This window comes from Puma concolor, chromosome B4 (genome assembly GCF_028749965.1).
Source record: "Puma concolor isolate L17-30 chromosome B4, mPumCon1.1.hap2, whole genome shotgun sequence".
Taxonomy (NCBI): Eukaryota; Metazoa; Chordata; class Mammalia; order Carnivora; family Felidae; genus Puma; species Puma concolor.
In genome coordinates, this window is record NC_141673.1 from 46861662 (window position 1) to 46878852 (window position 17191).

General features: G+C 37.7%; 1 protein-coding gene across 1 annotated transcript in view; it reads left to right on the forward strand.

The window, feature by feature from the left end:
- The window catches only part of TSPAN8 (tetraspanin 8), a 33332-nt gene extending 16674 nt beyond the window's left edge, over positions 1 to 16658 (forward strand). Inside the window, exons 3-8 of the mRNA XM_025926402.2 lie at positions 1777 to 1914; positions 3397 to 3471; positions 3569 to 3676; positions 8276 to 8410; positions 11191 to 11274; positions 16362 to 16658. Coding sequence (XP_025782187.1) covers positions 1777 to 1914; positions 3397 to 3471; positions 3569 to 3676; positions 8276 to 8410; positions 11191 to 11274; positions 16362 to 16415 — 594 coding nt within the window. The 3' untranslated portion in view covers positions 16416 to 16658. The remainder of the gene's footprint in view (positions 1 to 1776; positions 1915 to 3396; positions 3472 to 3568; positions 3677 to 8275; positions 8411 to 11190; positions 11275 to 16361) is intronic.
- Positions 16659 to 17191: the final 533 nt, after the last annotated feature.

The window sequence follows — 17191 nt, forward strand, 5'->3', positions numbered from 1 at the left end:
ACAAAAATCAAACAAATAAAAAACCTGAAAAAAAAAGTCTTTGGGACATAACCAAGCTTTCTAAATCTGTAAGTTGAAACATTGTCTGTAAGCATAGACTTTTAGAGACAAAGAGGCCTTAGATACCACAGAGGCTGACCCAATTTCCTTTATAAATGGGAAACTGGGGCCCAGCAGGGTTAGTTGACTATTCCAGGGATAAATAATAAACTTAGTTATATATAAGGACCCTGACTAGAATATAAATCTTTGTTTTACTGCTTTTACAATTTCAACGCATTACTTTCCACTGATCATTGAATGAAGCTTTCCTCTAGGCTATGAGTTGATTTTTAAAGTCTTTAAAAATGTATGCATCATTATCAGTAGTTTTTTGTTTTTGCTTTTTGTTGTTGTTGTTGTCGTTGTTTTGTATTTCCTGTTAAGGGAGCTAACTTACATGCTGTGCAGCAGATTCTAGGAGGCAGAGTCTCTGAGTTAGTCTAACAAGTAGTGTTCCACTTGGAAATAGCCCAGTAGATAGAGATCATACAAGACAGATGGGCCATATGGAGTACTCATGTATAACACAGGCACAAGGCTTCACTTTTTGATTGTGATATATCTAGAGGACAAGTGGTAGATTGAGGCAGGGTATGATGAAGGTGATGAAGGACAGTATGTGTGTTGCTGGAGAGAAGAACTGAATTACAGAAGATGGGTAGCCCAAGCCAACATAAAGAGCTCTAGGATGTTTTCTTCAATATCCCATTACTTAACAGGCAAAATAAAGAGTTTCTGGAAGACTCTGCAGACTATACTTTCTGGGAACAAGGAGATAGAATTATATGGAATATCAAGAACTATACTTATTTTCTTAGTTTTTTTTTCAAACCTTTTTAAAAAGTTGATTTATTTATTTTGAGAGAGAGAGAGAGAGAGAGAGAGCACAAGTGTGCGAACAGCAGAGAGAAAGAGAGGCGGATAGAGAGAATCCCAAGCAGGCTCTGTGCTGTCAGCTGTGGAGCCCAAAGTGGGACTCGAACTCATGAACCGTGAGATGATGACCTGAGCCAAAATCAAGAGTCAGATGCCACCCAGGCGACCCTATTTTCTTAGTTTAAATGTTTTTGTTTGTCTTGGCAAATATATAGACCTCTGTAATCACCATTGCAGTCAGTATGCAAAGCATTTTTATAAACCTAGAGATGTTCCCTCCTATCCCTTTGCTGTCAGTTCCGTCTTTCCTTCCTACCTCGCTCAAAGTCAAGCACCGCTGTGATTTCTGAGTTACCTGTTCTTGGATGTCATATAAATGGAATTGTACAGTTTTGAATATGGCTTATTTAGCTCACTGCAATGTTTTTTGAAATTCATTCATATTGTCGCGTCTGTCAGTAGTTTGAGAAATTTGCCTTTCTAATTTAGATAATTAAATTGGCATAAAAATGCATGCTTTACAATGCTACTCTTACATATAAAACACAAAACATGCAAACCAAAGATCACATCATGGGTGAAAGTACTTGTCCTAAGCTTTTAAAAATAATTGGTATTTTAAAAGCCTATTATATTTCTTCCACACCACATGGAAGTTGGAAGTGTTATTCAGATAAGTAACACCTCAATAGATTGTAAGCTCCTCAAGGGCAAGGATTTTTGCTTGTTTAGATCACTGAAGTATCTCAAGGTTCTAGAATAGGGTCAGGCACATACTAAGTACTCAATGGATATTTGTTGAAAAACAAACACCAAAGAAAGGGATTTTCTGTCATTAATTTCCTTTCTTATTTTCAGATTCTCAGCCCTGGGGATTCTAGCACTAACCCCTATGTTTCAGTGAATATCTTGATTGCTGTGGGTTCTGTCATCATGATTCTGGGTTTCCTGGGATGCTGTGGTGCCGTGAAAGAAAGCCGCTGCATGCTTCTTTTGGTGAGTTCTCCAGACAAATCAAAATACTCAGTCTTTAGACTTGGGAGGATTATCTCCCATCCCCGTTGTCTGTCAAAAGAACTTGCCAAGATTGATGAAACTTTAACTTTTGTTTAAAGAGTTTGATTATAGAGAGTACTATTTTTAGCTTAGATTAGAGGTGCCCTGAGAAATTTCATTTATTCATCCATTCATTTATTCATTCGTTCATTCATTCATTCATTCATTCATTCACTCTTACTGAGTATGTGCTGTGTGCCAGATACTGTGCTAAAAGACATAGACGTTAAGACACTAGGGAAGACTGACACGCAAATTATTAGCTACAAGTGTGAATGGTCCAAGAAGAGGAGGGCAAGAGTAGAGGAGAGAATTTTCAAACTAGGAGCAGAAGGGAATAAATAAGGTGGCTGTGTGGGTGAGGGTGTGATGGGCTTTCCAGGGAGAGAGGCTGGCAGGACAGTGCTGGCACATTTAGAGAATTACAAGGCCTTGGGTATGGCTGGAGCGTGGCAGGCAGAGGCTGCTTTCAGTAAATGATGGGAGATGGGTCTGAATGTGGACGGCACCAAATCATATCCCACGGTAACAAAATTATAAGGGACTGAAGTAATCAAATTTGCTACTTAGAAAGCTTCAAGGAGGATGGATTGGGTTGGGATAACCCACAGACATTTACTTTTCACATGTACAATAGAATGATAAATGGGTGTAGAAAAATATTAGATAAAGACCAAGACGTATTTGTTAAATAAAATCTAACATTAGAGTTTACAGAACTCATTTAAGCTTGTTCCTCCAATAAAATAAGTATTGTGTGTGTCCCTGAAAAGATATTTGTTAACTGTTTGTTTATTAAGAGAGAAGGTAGAGACAGAGCTTTAGCAGGACTTTAATAGTATCCCTAGTGGTTACTTTTTGATCAATAGGTCTCATTTGCAGTTTGGGGGAATTTAATTACTCAAGGAGCTGGTTTTAAAAAGAGAAAACCTAATCTGTGGACCGCATTCTTTAAAGTTATGATTCAGTAGACCTGAGACAGGTTTCAGGAGTCTATATTTATAACAAGACCCCGGGTGATTTTGGTAGCGGTAGAAAACTTGTTTTGAAGTCACTTCTGAAATTTGCTTTAAAGTTTGTGTGAGTTTGTGTTTGATGAAGAAAGAGGAGAAAGATAATACACAAGTAACTGTATCTAAGTTTTCAAACTTCCCTCCACTCAACATCACACTGATGTCTACAATCCTATCCATACATTTTTGTTTTAAACACTGCTTGATTGGTGTCTGAAGCAAATGTTTCTGACCACTAATGGCCCCCAAATTGGCTTTTTGAGGCAAAGGGTAGAATAAATGAAGAACACAGTTATTATTCCAACAGTAATATGATCCCGACTGGAGAAAGAAACGTCATGCTCAAATGTCCCAAGATGTCACTGAATGCCCTGGAGATAATATGTGTTCCATTTCTTTCTTTTTCCAGTTTTTCATAGGCTTGCTTTTGATCCTGCTTCTGCAAGTAGCAGCAGGCATCTTAGGAGCTACTTTCAAATCTGAGGTGCGTACACATGACGTATGATGATTTTGGAAAAGTCTGAAAAATCAAAATAGTACTTTCTGGCATGAATAATTTAACAATGCTTTTCAATTTTCAGTCCGAGCGCATTCTGAATGAGACTCTCTATGAAAATGTAAAGCTTTTGGAAGCAGCAGATAATGATGCCAAAGCATTCCAGAAAGCCCTGGCTGAATTTCAAGAAGAGGTAATTTGAATTTGTAGGTCATCTGGGTAGTTTGCCATAGGTTTCGTGTTTACCTAATTTTTAAAGATATTATTTAACATTAAAACATGTCTCCACTTTGCAGATTTCGACTGATTATTCTGTCACTCTGCAATAGTAAAAATCCAAGAATATTTCTAACTCTGTTTCCAGCTTCTTATGAGGTTTTGAAGCAGTTTAGAAGGACAGAGATTAAGAAATCTTTATGATCAATCAAGCCTCAGTTGAGCCAAATCAATAGTTGTTTTCATATTTACCATTTAGTAGGGTAGTGTGTTTGGAGCATTTTGAGAGTCTCTCTCTCTCTCTCTCTCTGCCTCCATATCTGCCCCCTCTGTCATAAAAATAATTGTACCTACCATTTATTGCTATTTAGTGTTACTAGACTTTACCTTTGGTAGCTCATTTCATTCTTAAGACAACTCTTTGAGATGGATAATATTATCTTTATTATCCCTATTTTACAGATAAGTAGGTTAGGGCTTAGAGAGGTCTGACAGCTAACAAGTAATGGGATTGGAATTTGAACTCAGCTGTCTGACTAGTTAATTTTTTAAACTGGCATATCAACCCCTCCCTTATTTAGTTATTGAAACTGCTTCTCTGTCATTAGGGTATAGTCAAAACTTGGGCAGATGTTGAAGGTGTTACATTCTCTGGCTCTTACTTAATATTTTAACGTTAGTAGGCACTACCCCATCAAACAAAATAACACAAAACCACCCTAGTCCAGTCAGGTTTGTCTACTCAGGCTCCCTTACATAATTCTGCCTTCCTGACTTGGCATCATTCCCTACCTTATCTTAGAAATTACTTACTCCTTTTCTCTTTCTTTTAAATATGACACATGCTTTAAGGTGTGTCTAAAAAATTGCTTTGTGAAACTCCTAATCACACCTTCTTTGTTCGGAGTTCAAATCATATTAGCTACATGGAAGATTCATTTCACATATAGAAATTCTCAGAATCTTAGAGGAGAGCTGGACATTTAGGGCATTTGACCTGACATGACTTGACATGATTCATTTAACATGATCCATTGATTGGAGTATTTTATATTTATGTTCATCCAGTCTCTCATTAAATATTGAAGAATTGTTGGGGTGCCTGGGTGGCTCAGTCAGTTGAGTGTCCGGTCATGATCTCACAGTCTGTGAGTTCGAGCCCCACGTCAGGCTCTGTGCTGACAGCTCGGAGCCTGGAGCCTGCTTCTGATTCTGTGTCTCCCTCTCTCTCTGCCCCTCCCCTGCTCATGCTCTGTCTCTCTCACTCTCAAAAATGAATAAATGTTAAAAATTTTTTTTTTTAAAAATTGAAGAATTGAAAGTGCCCCGATTTTTGCCATCCCATCCCATTTATGTCCACGTCTGATGATTAGCATGTTTTTTCTTAATTTGAAACAAAATCTGCTTCCCTAGGATTTACATCATCTAGTTCTTCCTTCTGGAGATTTTTTTTTCAACGTTTATTTATTTTTGGGACAGAGAGAGACAGAGCATGAACGGGGGAGGGGCAGAAAGAGAGGGAGACACAGAATCGGAAACAGGCTCCAGGCTCTGAGCCATCAGCCCAGAGCCTGACGCGGGGCTCGAACTCACGGACCGCGAGATCGTGACCTGGCTGAAGTCGGACGCTTAACCGACTGCGCCACCCAGGCGCCCCCCTTCTGGAATTTTAGAGGGAAAAGAAAATCTACTGATGCTTTAGCACATTGCAACTTCTTTGACAATGGCTGTTGTGACTTGTAAAAAGCTTTGCTTTTCAAGTTGAAACATCCTTGGTTTCTTGAACTATTTATCAGATGACTTTTTATTCCAGAGCATTCCCCAGTTCCTGTTTGAATAGACTCCAGCTTGTAAAAATTCTGCTGAAAGCATCATTTCCAAGAGCTGAAACGTGATAGGAGTCAGTCCCTGCTTCACTTCCTCTGTGTTGTGCTTTTCCCGGCTTCCCCATAGCTGCATTTCTTGATCCCCTCCCCTCTAGCATCCTACTCTAGAGCCCAGACCAATCCAGGTTTAAAGCAGGAATGATTTAAGCAACCCAATTCTTTCCCTGGGTGGGACTGAGCATCCTTGATCCTCCCAGGTGGTTGACCTAAGACAAAATGTACTGTAGGTATCCACTGGATCTCTGGATTGGGTCCTGAATCATCTTTGCTGCACATTGTTTCTGATATCCAAGATCTCAGTGCCAACCATGGGATTCTAAATGTTCTGTGTGTTGTAGCACGCTTCTGAATTACTTCTGTTCTTGTACACTAATCCTATGCCTGAAGCTTCCTGTTTCACAGTACTATAGTTCTTTCTTAATGTCCATTTTGAGTCTCTTTCTTTCTTTTTCTTTCTTTCTTTCTTTCTTTCTTTCTTTCTTTCTTTCTTTCTTTCTTTTTCTTTCTTTCTTTTCTTTCTTTCTTTCTTTCTTTCTTTCTTTCTTTCTTTCTTTCCCTCCCTTTCTTTCTTTCTTTCTTTCTTTCTTTCTTTCTTTCTTTCTTTCTTTCTTTCTTTCTTTCTTTCTTCTTTCTTTCTTTCTTTCTTCCACCAGGGTTTTTCCCTTTTAGTAACAGATAGGATTAGGATAAAGAGTCCTACACCAAACTCTGGCTGGATGACCTGGGGCCCCGCCACACAACAAAAATTGTAGACACTAAGTGGTTTTCTCTTTGAATTTCAGGGAATTCTCACATGAACTCTCTGCTAACATACTAATGGAATGTGCCCCTCTCGGATTCTTGGTGATGACTATTTGTCTAGAGGTTGTTGTATTATTCCGTGCACAGTGCCTTGTTCATTCAGCTTTTATAACACTTTCAACAAGTTTTGACCAACTTTTTCTTCAACTTGGCTCACAACTGATCTGGTGACCAGATATCATACCAAGTTTAGCCTTTCTACCTCTTACCCTGTCTTCTGTTTCTAGGCTTCCCTGAGGAATCCTGAGGTATATTGTATTCAAAATATGGACTGATTTGTGAGTGCATACAATGGGACTTTCTCTTTTTTGATCTAGGTCTCTATATAAATTAATATTATTCTAGATTATTTAATCAGAAAGCATGCGCAATTAATCATGTCTATCGCGGACATGATAGGAAGACAAGAAAGGAGGCTATTTCAAGATTGCCCTCTTTGCTAATATGGATTGACCTTGGGACCAGCTGAAATCTTTAGCTTTTTGTCATATGGATGGCTGATGAGTCATATATTTGTGCAATTAAGTCTTTGAGCCAAAGTCCAAGGCTTTATATCTGCCTCTGTTGAACTTGTTGGTTTGAGTCCATTGTTTGAACTAACTTTGGAACTTGATTCCAGTCTTCAATGTGTTAACCATCACTCTCAGCTCTACATCAACTACAGAGTTGAAAAGGTACCTTCCAAATATTTATCTAAATCATTGATATCAGTGTTGAACAGATCATGTTCATGTGAGAGCATCATGGAAACAACAACCATTGCAAAATAGAAACAACAGCAATAATACCTAACATATACTGAGTACTTCCTACAAGTCAGGCACTGGGTTAAGCACTTCAAATCTTCACATCAATTTTCCCATTTTTATCTTTACAACAAATCTACAACTTACATACTATTGGGAACAACTACTATTATCTGCATTTTTACAGATGAAAAAACTGTAGCACGGAGAGGTTAAGTAATGTGGGTCACCCAGTGAGGAAGTGAAGGTTTTCTCAATATCCTGGCATTACAATGCATCTGAGCCTAGAAAACAATGTACTCTTGGTTCTGTTTTCTTCAGCAATTTTTTTTTCTACCTTTCTTCATGAAGAGTTGAATAGTACATGAAGAGTAGAACATGAAAAAGACATGCTCTTCATGAAGAGCAAATAGGACAAGATGAGGGACAGTTATTTTTCTCTTTCATCTAATAATATGATGTGCCATATACCCTGAGTCATTGGGCTTTTGGTTTCCTTGTTTTTCTTCCCAAAACACGACCACAAATTCTCTAAGTGTTTCAGTATATTCTGGGCCTTAAACTTCCTTGACATTATCCTAAGAGTTTCATCCTTCATTTGCACCCCTCCCCCATTTTGCAGATGTCCATGTTAAATTCAGACTTATGGGAAGCCTGCTAAGCCACTTTGTCCTTTGAGAAGCCTCTCACTCTTTTCCTCCTCTCCTCCAAAAATGATCAAAGATCAAAGATGGAAATATCATTTTTTTAAAACCTCTCATCTCTTTTGGGCAAAAGTTCTTTAAAGAGACCTTGACTCTCTCATGAACTCTTTGGAAGCTTCTTTCCCAAAATCTAGGATACATAGATTTGATTCTGCCCCTCTCTTTTGTCATTTAAAACTAGGTGGGTTTTTCATCTTTTCTCCGACTTCCTGAGACTTATGCATCTGCAACCCTATTTTTCGTTCATTAATATTAAAGTCAAAATGGAAGATTCCTGTATTTTTGCTTCTACATTCAGAGAAGCTGGTGAGGTGATTTAGATGATATTTTAGTATAAGAAACATCTTAATAATAGTTTTAGAGGAATGTGATTCAGTGTATTGACAACATTTTTATCTTCTTTAACGATAGCTTTTTATATCTATTTTTCATCCAACAGTTTAAATGCTGTGGTTTGGTCAATGGACCTGCCGACTGGGGAAATAATTTTCAACAGAATTCCAAGTCATGTGCATGTCCAAGTCCATCAGATTCTTCTTGTACATTGTATGATGGCAAATATGTTTACAAACAGGTGAGGACAAATCAAATTTGATACAGTAAGTGGTTCCATTAATTTTTTTTCACAATGAAAGTCTCTATAGAAAAATTAAATTGCAGTGATTACAATAGGAATCATGATATAAAAGTCCCAGGAATTTCCCAAATAAAAAATAAATCCTATTTAAAGATAAAAGCAGATATAAAAAAGTGAAATTAGTTCATTTTTTTCTGAGTCTGATATCATTTGAAGTCAACTTTAATAGATCAAAGAAACATCCCACTGCAAGGAGAATGAAAGTACAAGCTAACTGATGAAAGTTTATCATGTCCTTTCTTTGGTGACCTTAATCATTATTCTTCTCTTTTTTTTTCCTATTTTAACATAAATCCTGGAAATCTATATTTTCACTTTAGTTATCAAATAAAGACCTCTTTTTCTTATGAAATGTTCCTTTTCTCAAGTAATTGCGTAGACCTGCCCTTTCGGGGTTGGGCTCTGGATACTAAATGTTATCAAAAAATCTGCCTAATTTTTGCTCCAGTTGAGAAGTTGCTTCAGACATTGAAAGTATATTGAAAAAGCTGGGTTTATCTTTTATGTGTTGTAAATGTCACATTTGTGTCACTTGTAAACATCAATATATGGATGTCAATTTCTTATTATTGCTTAATTCATCAATTAATATTGACTCCCTCCGATTCTCCAGACCTTCTATTGGCCACTGGAAATCCATTCTTGACAGGCACAATGTCTGCACTCATGGAACTGATGTTCAAATAGTGAAAAGAGAGAGATAATTAGGCAACTTCAATCAAATGAATTATTGGTAATTCTTAGATAGGGGCAGGCACGAGGTATTATGGAACTCTGTCTAACTCAGTCTTCAGGGTTCAAGGTATCCTAGAGGATATGATATCTGTCTCTTACCAGAGGGCTTTACATAAATTGTTCCTTCTGCCTGGGAGGAATGCATACAAAAATGATAATTAATATTAATGTTTAATGTATTTGCTGTTATTCTTCAGTGCCCACTATGTCTCAGACAGACCCTTGCTAAAATCGCACATACTTCTGGACCCTCTGGGAGATCATAATCTAGTTGGCAGAGGGATATGTTAAAGCTATTATAATCCAATGAATTAATTTCTGTAATACCTGAAGATTAGTTTGATTTTGCCATTGGCTTAGTAATGGCTACTAAGGTTAGTTACATATTAGGAAATAGAAAGCATCTCAGGGGAAATTTCTCTCCTGCTATCACATCCCTTTTTACTAATCCAATCAAAATAAGGAGACTTTTTTCTAAAGGAAAATTGCTATTACCAATATTTAAAATAATTCATGTGGAGAAGTTATCTACCAGACTACAGAGCTACCATGTTTTTTTTAATTGTCCGAGTGGTATCACTAAACAGTTTTATTTTTACTTTTTATACTCCTAATTTAGTGCTGCAGTATCTGCAAGGAAGGGGGGAAATAAATATGGTGTAAATGAGTGCAGTTTGTACTTCGGATAATGAGGAACTTAGTAAATTCAGTTGCAGTTGTTATCTGTTTAAGATTCAACTCAAAGATGTTTTTCCTCAGGATAGAGTTTGCAAAGCTCTAGCATTATCCTAAAAAGTAATTGACATTCCCTTCAAATTCACACATAATTCAGCTGAAGATAGGCTGATAGCTGCACTAGTTTCCCAAAAGGAGGGTCATAAATTCATAAAATACTTCCATCTGTACTTGCAAACTTCTGTAGTTTGCAAGAAGTCTGGAAAAATAAGAAATCTGGAATGGCCATAATTCACATTTCTTTTTTTTTTTTTTTTTGTCCTCTCCCTTTTGCCAAGATAACCTGGTTATCTGGAAGGGAAAGAGGGAGAAAGCTCCTCAAATATAATAAATGTGACTCAGTAGATAAGATCATTAATCTCATAGTTAACCCTAAAGACATAATAATTTACTCTAATGTTTACCACTTTGGATCAGATGTGAATGGAGAAACCAATTACATTCAAGAATGAGAGGGAAAAGAATGTTTTACTCATTTTTACGGAGAACTCTTATTTTATTAGCCAGAGCAATGTTTTGTTAGCCCTTTGTGCATATATAACTATCATAGGGATAGTGATATATTTTCTGGCAATATGGATAATACCACTATTACATTATGTAGTATTTTTCCATTTTGAAAATTAGCCATATAATTTAAAATTGTTGGAATTTTTAGGTTTGGTCTGAAATGTTATAAGCTTGAAATTGCATGCTAGCTTGAATAAATTCAATAAATGTGGCAGATAAGCAGCTTTCTAAATTCTCTTTTTTATCTAAAGTAAGGACAAAATAGTGGACATAATATTTTTTTTCCTTTTTAAGGTAAAAATAACCCTGATATATATTATTAAGGGATTTTTTTAAAAAACCTTGTTCTAAAAATGAAAATTTGTTAGCTGAAACCCCAACTAGGGAACTCTTTGCTACAGATTACAAGCCTAAAAAATACACAGTCAAAGTGATAATAACTCTAAAATGAAAAATTGGAAGTTAGGATAAAATTATTATTTATGCCTAAAGATCCCTAGATTTAGCAACGAGACAGTTGAAGCAAAAGTTTACTTCTTGGTGCTTTCTAATGTATGAACAAAGCACAGTTAACAATCTTTTGAGGAGTGTGGAGGGGCAGAGTGATATAATCCAATTCCTCTTGGTTGAGTGTGTTCCTCAGTAGTAATGTAAAAAGTCAACCCAATGGGCAAATATCTTAAAGTGAGGTCCAAGTTTTGATTCAAGGTAACTTCTTATGTTTTGTTTTTTAACAGCCATGCATTTCTTTGATAAAAGACGTAGTTGCAAAACATATTCTCATAGTAATTGGAATTGCGTTTGGACTGGCAGTAATTGAGGTATAGTATTATCTTGCAATGTTGATTCTTCATTCATTCCCTTGTTTATTCATTAATTCTTCCAACAAATATTTTTAGTGAGCCAAATGTAGACCAGGTTCTTGAGAAAAACATTGGGTAGCAACGCCCAAGGTCTAGCATCTTTTTCTAGCAGTCTTTGGTCTGGGGAGAGGATTATAATCTTATCAATCGAGCAGGGCTGAGTCCATTATTTATGAATGATCTCTCTACGGGGAAACAAAAATTGAATTAATTTCCACCCAGTTCTTATTCCTAGATAAGGACTAACAAGATAAATCTAACAATTTTTAAAAACTAGAGACAGTTGCCTTAAGGACTATGGACTCACTTGAAGAAGTTTTAAAGGAAATTTAAGGTTTATATATTTACTATCAACAATGTGATTACTGATGTTGAAAAAAAATCCTGTGTAGGATTTTTATCTTGATGGACTTTCTTGGCATGACTTTTTAAAGAATCCGAGGATGCTTTCTATATGGCCTAAAATTCTTTGCTAAAAAGATGAAATAAAACTATTTCAGAGAAGCATTTTTTGAATAATTCCAGATTTTGGTTAATTTAGATATCAAATGAGTCAATTCACTCTTGATTCCCTATCAGGACATTGGCAAGAATTCTAATATGTGATGTGTTTTCCTGGTTACTGCCTCTGAGGGCTGGTTAGGTCAGATGAGTGACTTATGCTTCACTGTCATGGAACGTAGTACAATGTCCTCCTTGGGATTTCTGGTAACTTTCTACCTCTTACTTGTGCCACTTTACCAACAGAGAGGAATTTTGATTTTTTTTTCATGTTTATTTACTTTTTTTTTTTTCAACGTTTTTATTTATTTTTGGGACAGAGAGAGACAGAGCATGAACGGGGGAGGGGCAGAGAGAGAGGGAGACACAGAATCGGAAACAGGCTCCAGGCTCCGAGCCATCAGCCCAGAGCCTGACGCGGGGCTCGAACTCACGGACCGCGAGATCGTGACCTGGCTGAAGTCGGACGCTCAACCGACTGCGCCACCCAGGCGCCCCTATGTTTATTTACTTTTGAGAGAGAAAGAGAGAAGGAAAGAGAGAGAATGAGTGGGGGAGGGTCAGAGATAGAGGAAGACACAGAATCAGAAACACGGTCCAGACTCTGAGCTGTCAGCACAGAGCCCGACACGGGGCTTGAACCCACGCACCTCGAGATCATGACCTGAGCTGTCAGCACAGAGCCTGATGCTGGGCTTGAATCCAGGAGCCGTGAGATCATGACCTGAGCCAAAGTTGGAAGCTTAACTGACTGAGCCACCCAACCGCTCCTCCAACAGAGAGGAATTTTAGCTGGGAATGAAGCAATTTAGTGTTCTAAGTGGTTTTTTGGTTAGTGGTAGAGTTTCCCACCAACCATTAGGGAAACGGTAGGTACTATAAGCAGTAAATTGGGCTGTTGAGAATTGCCTCCTCGTAGTCCAAATGAATAGGTCTAAATATGACACATTCTCTGTTGGTAGATATGGCTGTCTTTCTTTTTGTCTGATATATGGTGGAAGTCAAATGGTGCCATATACTAGGTCTATTTTTCTTGATTCTGCCTTTTGTAAAATGTCCTTTGTTTCTCTGTTTTCCCTATTGGTTGTAGAGGTGAGTTAGGAATCACACACATATGCACTCATACATTTATAAGCATAAAACACACACAAATATATGTTGGTGACTAGACTTCAAATGAGTGTTTGAAAGATCAGGTTTTAAAAAATTTTTTTTTTCAACGTTTATTTATTTTTGGGACAGAGAGAGACAGAGCATGAACGGGGGAGGGGCAGAGAGAGAGGGAGACACAGAGTCAGAAACAGGCTCCAGGCTCTGAGCCATCAGCCCAGAGCCTGACGCGGGGCTCGAACTCACGGACCGCGAGATCGTGACCTGGTTGAAGTCAGACGCTTAACCAACTGCGCCACCCAGGCACCCCTGAAAGATCAGGTTTTAAATGAGGTATTCAATGTAAGTGTCAATATTATTAAGTGTCAAATCCATGTTAGACTCGAATTCAGACAATTGACTATGACTGGCTACAACCCACTGATGCTTTTAAGAATCTTCTCAAAAGCAAAGCCAGAGAAAATAAGGACATAATCAACTGGGAAGATTGATGTCTCTCATATCTTAGCCAGAGACATTGCCAAGAATCTAAATACATCTAATGGAAAATGAGATTACAAGAGGAATAGCATTACAAGAGGAATAACATTTTATGAAATTGGTATATTCCATGTATTTGTTGGCATATTTAGATATTTTACTGGTTGTTCTAAAGACATGTATAGGGAAAGACCTTAACAAAAAATTTCCATGGAGTAACTTATAGGTATGGAATTTATATAGTAATATCATAAATTATAACCATTTTATGAGTTAATGCCAGTTAAATTAAGTGTGATTTTTAGACTATATGTAGATATGGCAAATAGTTCAAAGAACTGCTGGACATTTTTTGTTGTTCATTCCCTCAATCTAAAATCTGCCCTCCCTCTAGCATTTCAAGAGAAAAAAAATTCATTTTTATATTCCCTCTCTCTTTATTCAAAAAGGAGCTTTGAAAATATCTAGTCTATAAAACTGTATCCAAAAAATGTACATTAGTCTGTCTTACAGGTGTTAATACTACTTGCCTAACAGGCCTATCTCCATTCTGTTTCCCAAATTCAAATTCAAGAAAACACAAAAATACATAGATAGAAAAATCACTCATAGCTTTTTTAAAAAACTGTATTATTACTATTTTATTGTTAAGGAATCCACTTGTGTGACTAGCATGAAGTCCAGACTGGGTTAACAGCAATGAGTCCTGGAGGTTACAAGCACTGTATTCTCTCTCTACCTGAGCTGAAAACCCAGACTCATGAGGCCTCAATCCCTGCCTCCCAATTCCCAGAAGATGCCAAAGCCAACTATATGGCAAGCTTCTTCAGAGGAGAATACGACCTTGTCTTCCCAGAAGACAAACTCTCTTACTTTGCTTTATGAGGGAGATAGCAAGCCCAAACCACAGACAGGTTGGGACTTGCACAGGCCCCCACGTAATACCTCTTTTTAAGAAGGAAAAAGAAACAAATATCTTCCTGCAGAAATTACATTCAAACTCTTTCCATAGAAAAATCTCACATGAAAAAACTACCCACTGGCATTTAGACTTTTGGTGTTAATCTGTTTAGTCACAGGCTGTAGCAGACTGCGGCCGATGGTTATTTTCAAGGCTGTGTTAAGACCACATACCTGAGGAATTTTCCTCAGATAAGATGCTAGGGGTCTATGCAGGATGCTTTATTTTGTAAGAAAATTTTATCTATAGGCATCGGAATTCTCCTTGTTCAGAATTTTTTTTTTTCAACGTTTATTTATTTTTGGGACAGAGAGAGACAGAGCATGAACGGGGGAGGGGCAGAGAGAGAGGGAGATGCAGAATCGGAAACAGGCTCCAGGCTCTGAGCCATCAGCCCAGAGCCCGACGCGGGGCTCGAACTCACGGACCACGAGATCGTGACCTGGCTGAAGTCGGACGCTTAACCGACTGCGCCACCCAGGCGCCCCAGAATTAAATGACCAGGTTATCATGTCTCTCCTTATTTGACTACAGTAAATTACAAGCATAAAACATAAGCAGTGCTTTCACTCTCATTTTAATTAGAAAAAAAAAAAAAGAAGAAGCGGTTGATAATGATAGTCACCACTTTGTAGGATACAAGTTAGCTTGGCAGGAGGTCCCAGGAACAGAGCAGTTAAAAGAGGGAAAGGAGAACTGTGTAACATTTTTTTAGACTGCTTCACAATGTGGGAATTCACGCACACTACTTAGCAAGTTTATCCTGAGTCTCAGCATGCATTACCATATGACGAATCCCTTTTAATTATTTCCATTTTTATGAGCAACGATAAATTATCTTTTCCAAAGCAAGATAGTGTGACATTAAGTGTCTTGTCTGCCGATGAATGGTGGGCTTCCATTTCAAGGATGTGACAGTGAATGACAATAGAGGTTTGTGTTATCCCAGTATTTTGACCACTTTCTTTACTCTGTCCTGGTACTTGTCTCCCAGACTTCAAGCTTGGGACAAAGGCAAAAAGACTGAATTTCAGTGCTTTTCCGGGTCATTCTAAAAGAATGACTTTTAGAACATTCTGGAAGAAAATCATATATATTTTTTTTGCAGAGAATTGGTGTCTACTGCTTTGTTTTTAAGAAGGTATTGGCCATCAGTTCTCATCTGAGATTCGTTTCCAGGAAAGATTTAGTAAGCAGGATGCCTCAGTACAGTAGGAACATTGGAGATGACTAAGCATAAATGGCACCTCATGATCCTCCTGCTTCTGGTGGGGAGGAAACTTTCGATCTTTCCATCATTTCTACATCAAAGTCACAGCATGCAAAGCACTAACTGCAGGGCCAATTAGGGCAAGTTTTGGGGTCCCTCATTCCTTGGGAGAGCCATTTAATGAGATGGAAATTATGCCCCAGATTTTCAGCTGTACTTTTTCACTTCAAAGGAAATTCCTGAATTAAGCTATTCCCCACAGATTTAGAAGCTTTTTAAGAAAAAAAAAAAAGTTACTTTCTTCATTCCTCTTGGCGATGCCTAAAAATATGGCAAGAGAAATTCTAGACTCCTTGATTTTCTGCAGATGATCTAAACCAGATGATCATATAACCCTTTCATGGAAGCAGTAGGTGTATTTAGCCCCCAGAGGCCTGACTTCTCCAGAGCTCCAGTGTAGATGCCCCACAGTGTAGATCCAGTGTGTGTTTTCCAGAAAGGTAGGGTGCTCTGGTGGTAGCCAGTTCTGCACCATCAAATTGGGCCAGTTAGAAGCAGATCGGCCATCTAAAAACCCTGATTGAAACACAACAATACTCAGAAAGCTTTCTCAATGCTCTTTTGTCCCACTGGAGGCTCCAATTTCCCAAGAAAAGAGATAACTTAGATAAAATAAGATTAGAACTGTCAGTAGTCAGGATCTTTTCACATGTAATGTTCTCTCTATTTATAATGTTGCCATCATTTTAAGTTCCATGTTAATCTTGTTATTCTATTTTCTAGATACTTGGTCTGGTATTTTCTATGGTCCTGTACTGCCAGATTGGGAACAAATGAATCTGTGGATGTGTCGAGGTATCACCCATCAACCCCCTTTAAAATTTTGCTTTGGTTTTGTAACTTTAAATATATGAGTGCTGTACATGTTAGGAGCAACTGTCTTATTAAAACGTCTCATTTAGCTAGATCACTGATATATTCCAGACATACTGAACATATTTAAGATTTGAGCGACCCAAGGAAAATGATATGAATGTGATTTTTACTTAAAATAAAAGTAACACTGTTTGTGCTGGTGTATTTTCATGTCTGATCATTGTGTTCAGGTGGTACTGTGCTTAAAACCTTCTTCTGGAGCCACCCAGTGGAATAATCTTCATTGCTAAGTGACAGACAAGGCCATAGTTAGTTAAAGCAGTGAATGTGGGCTTTTCAGAAGCAACACTCTCTTTCGTGTGCCGTATCAACCATTGGTGATAAGACGGAATTGAGTCTCAAGTTGAAAAATTGTGGCCCAGCTAAAAAAGTCAACATCTCTTTTCCATTTGTGCTCGTGTTTACTAATGGTATCTTTTTTCTCCTATCTATTGGGACGGGGTGGGGAAGGTGAGGCAAGAAGCTCCGAGTGCTGCCTTTTGGTCTTTGAAACTCTGGTGCCTCTTTGGACCTTCCTCTGGGACGTAGATATAACTGCTTTCGTCTTTCTAGTTCTCAGACATTTTTACATTTTACTTTTTATTGGGGTATAATATACATATAATAAAGAACAACTCTTAAGACTCTACCTGTGTAAGCACTATCCAGACCAAGATACAGAACATTTTCAGCACACC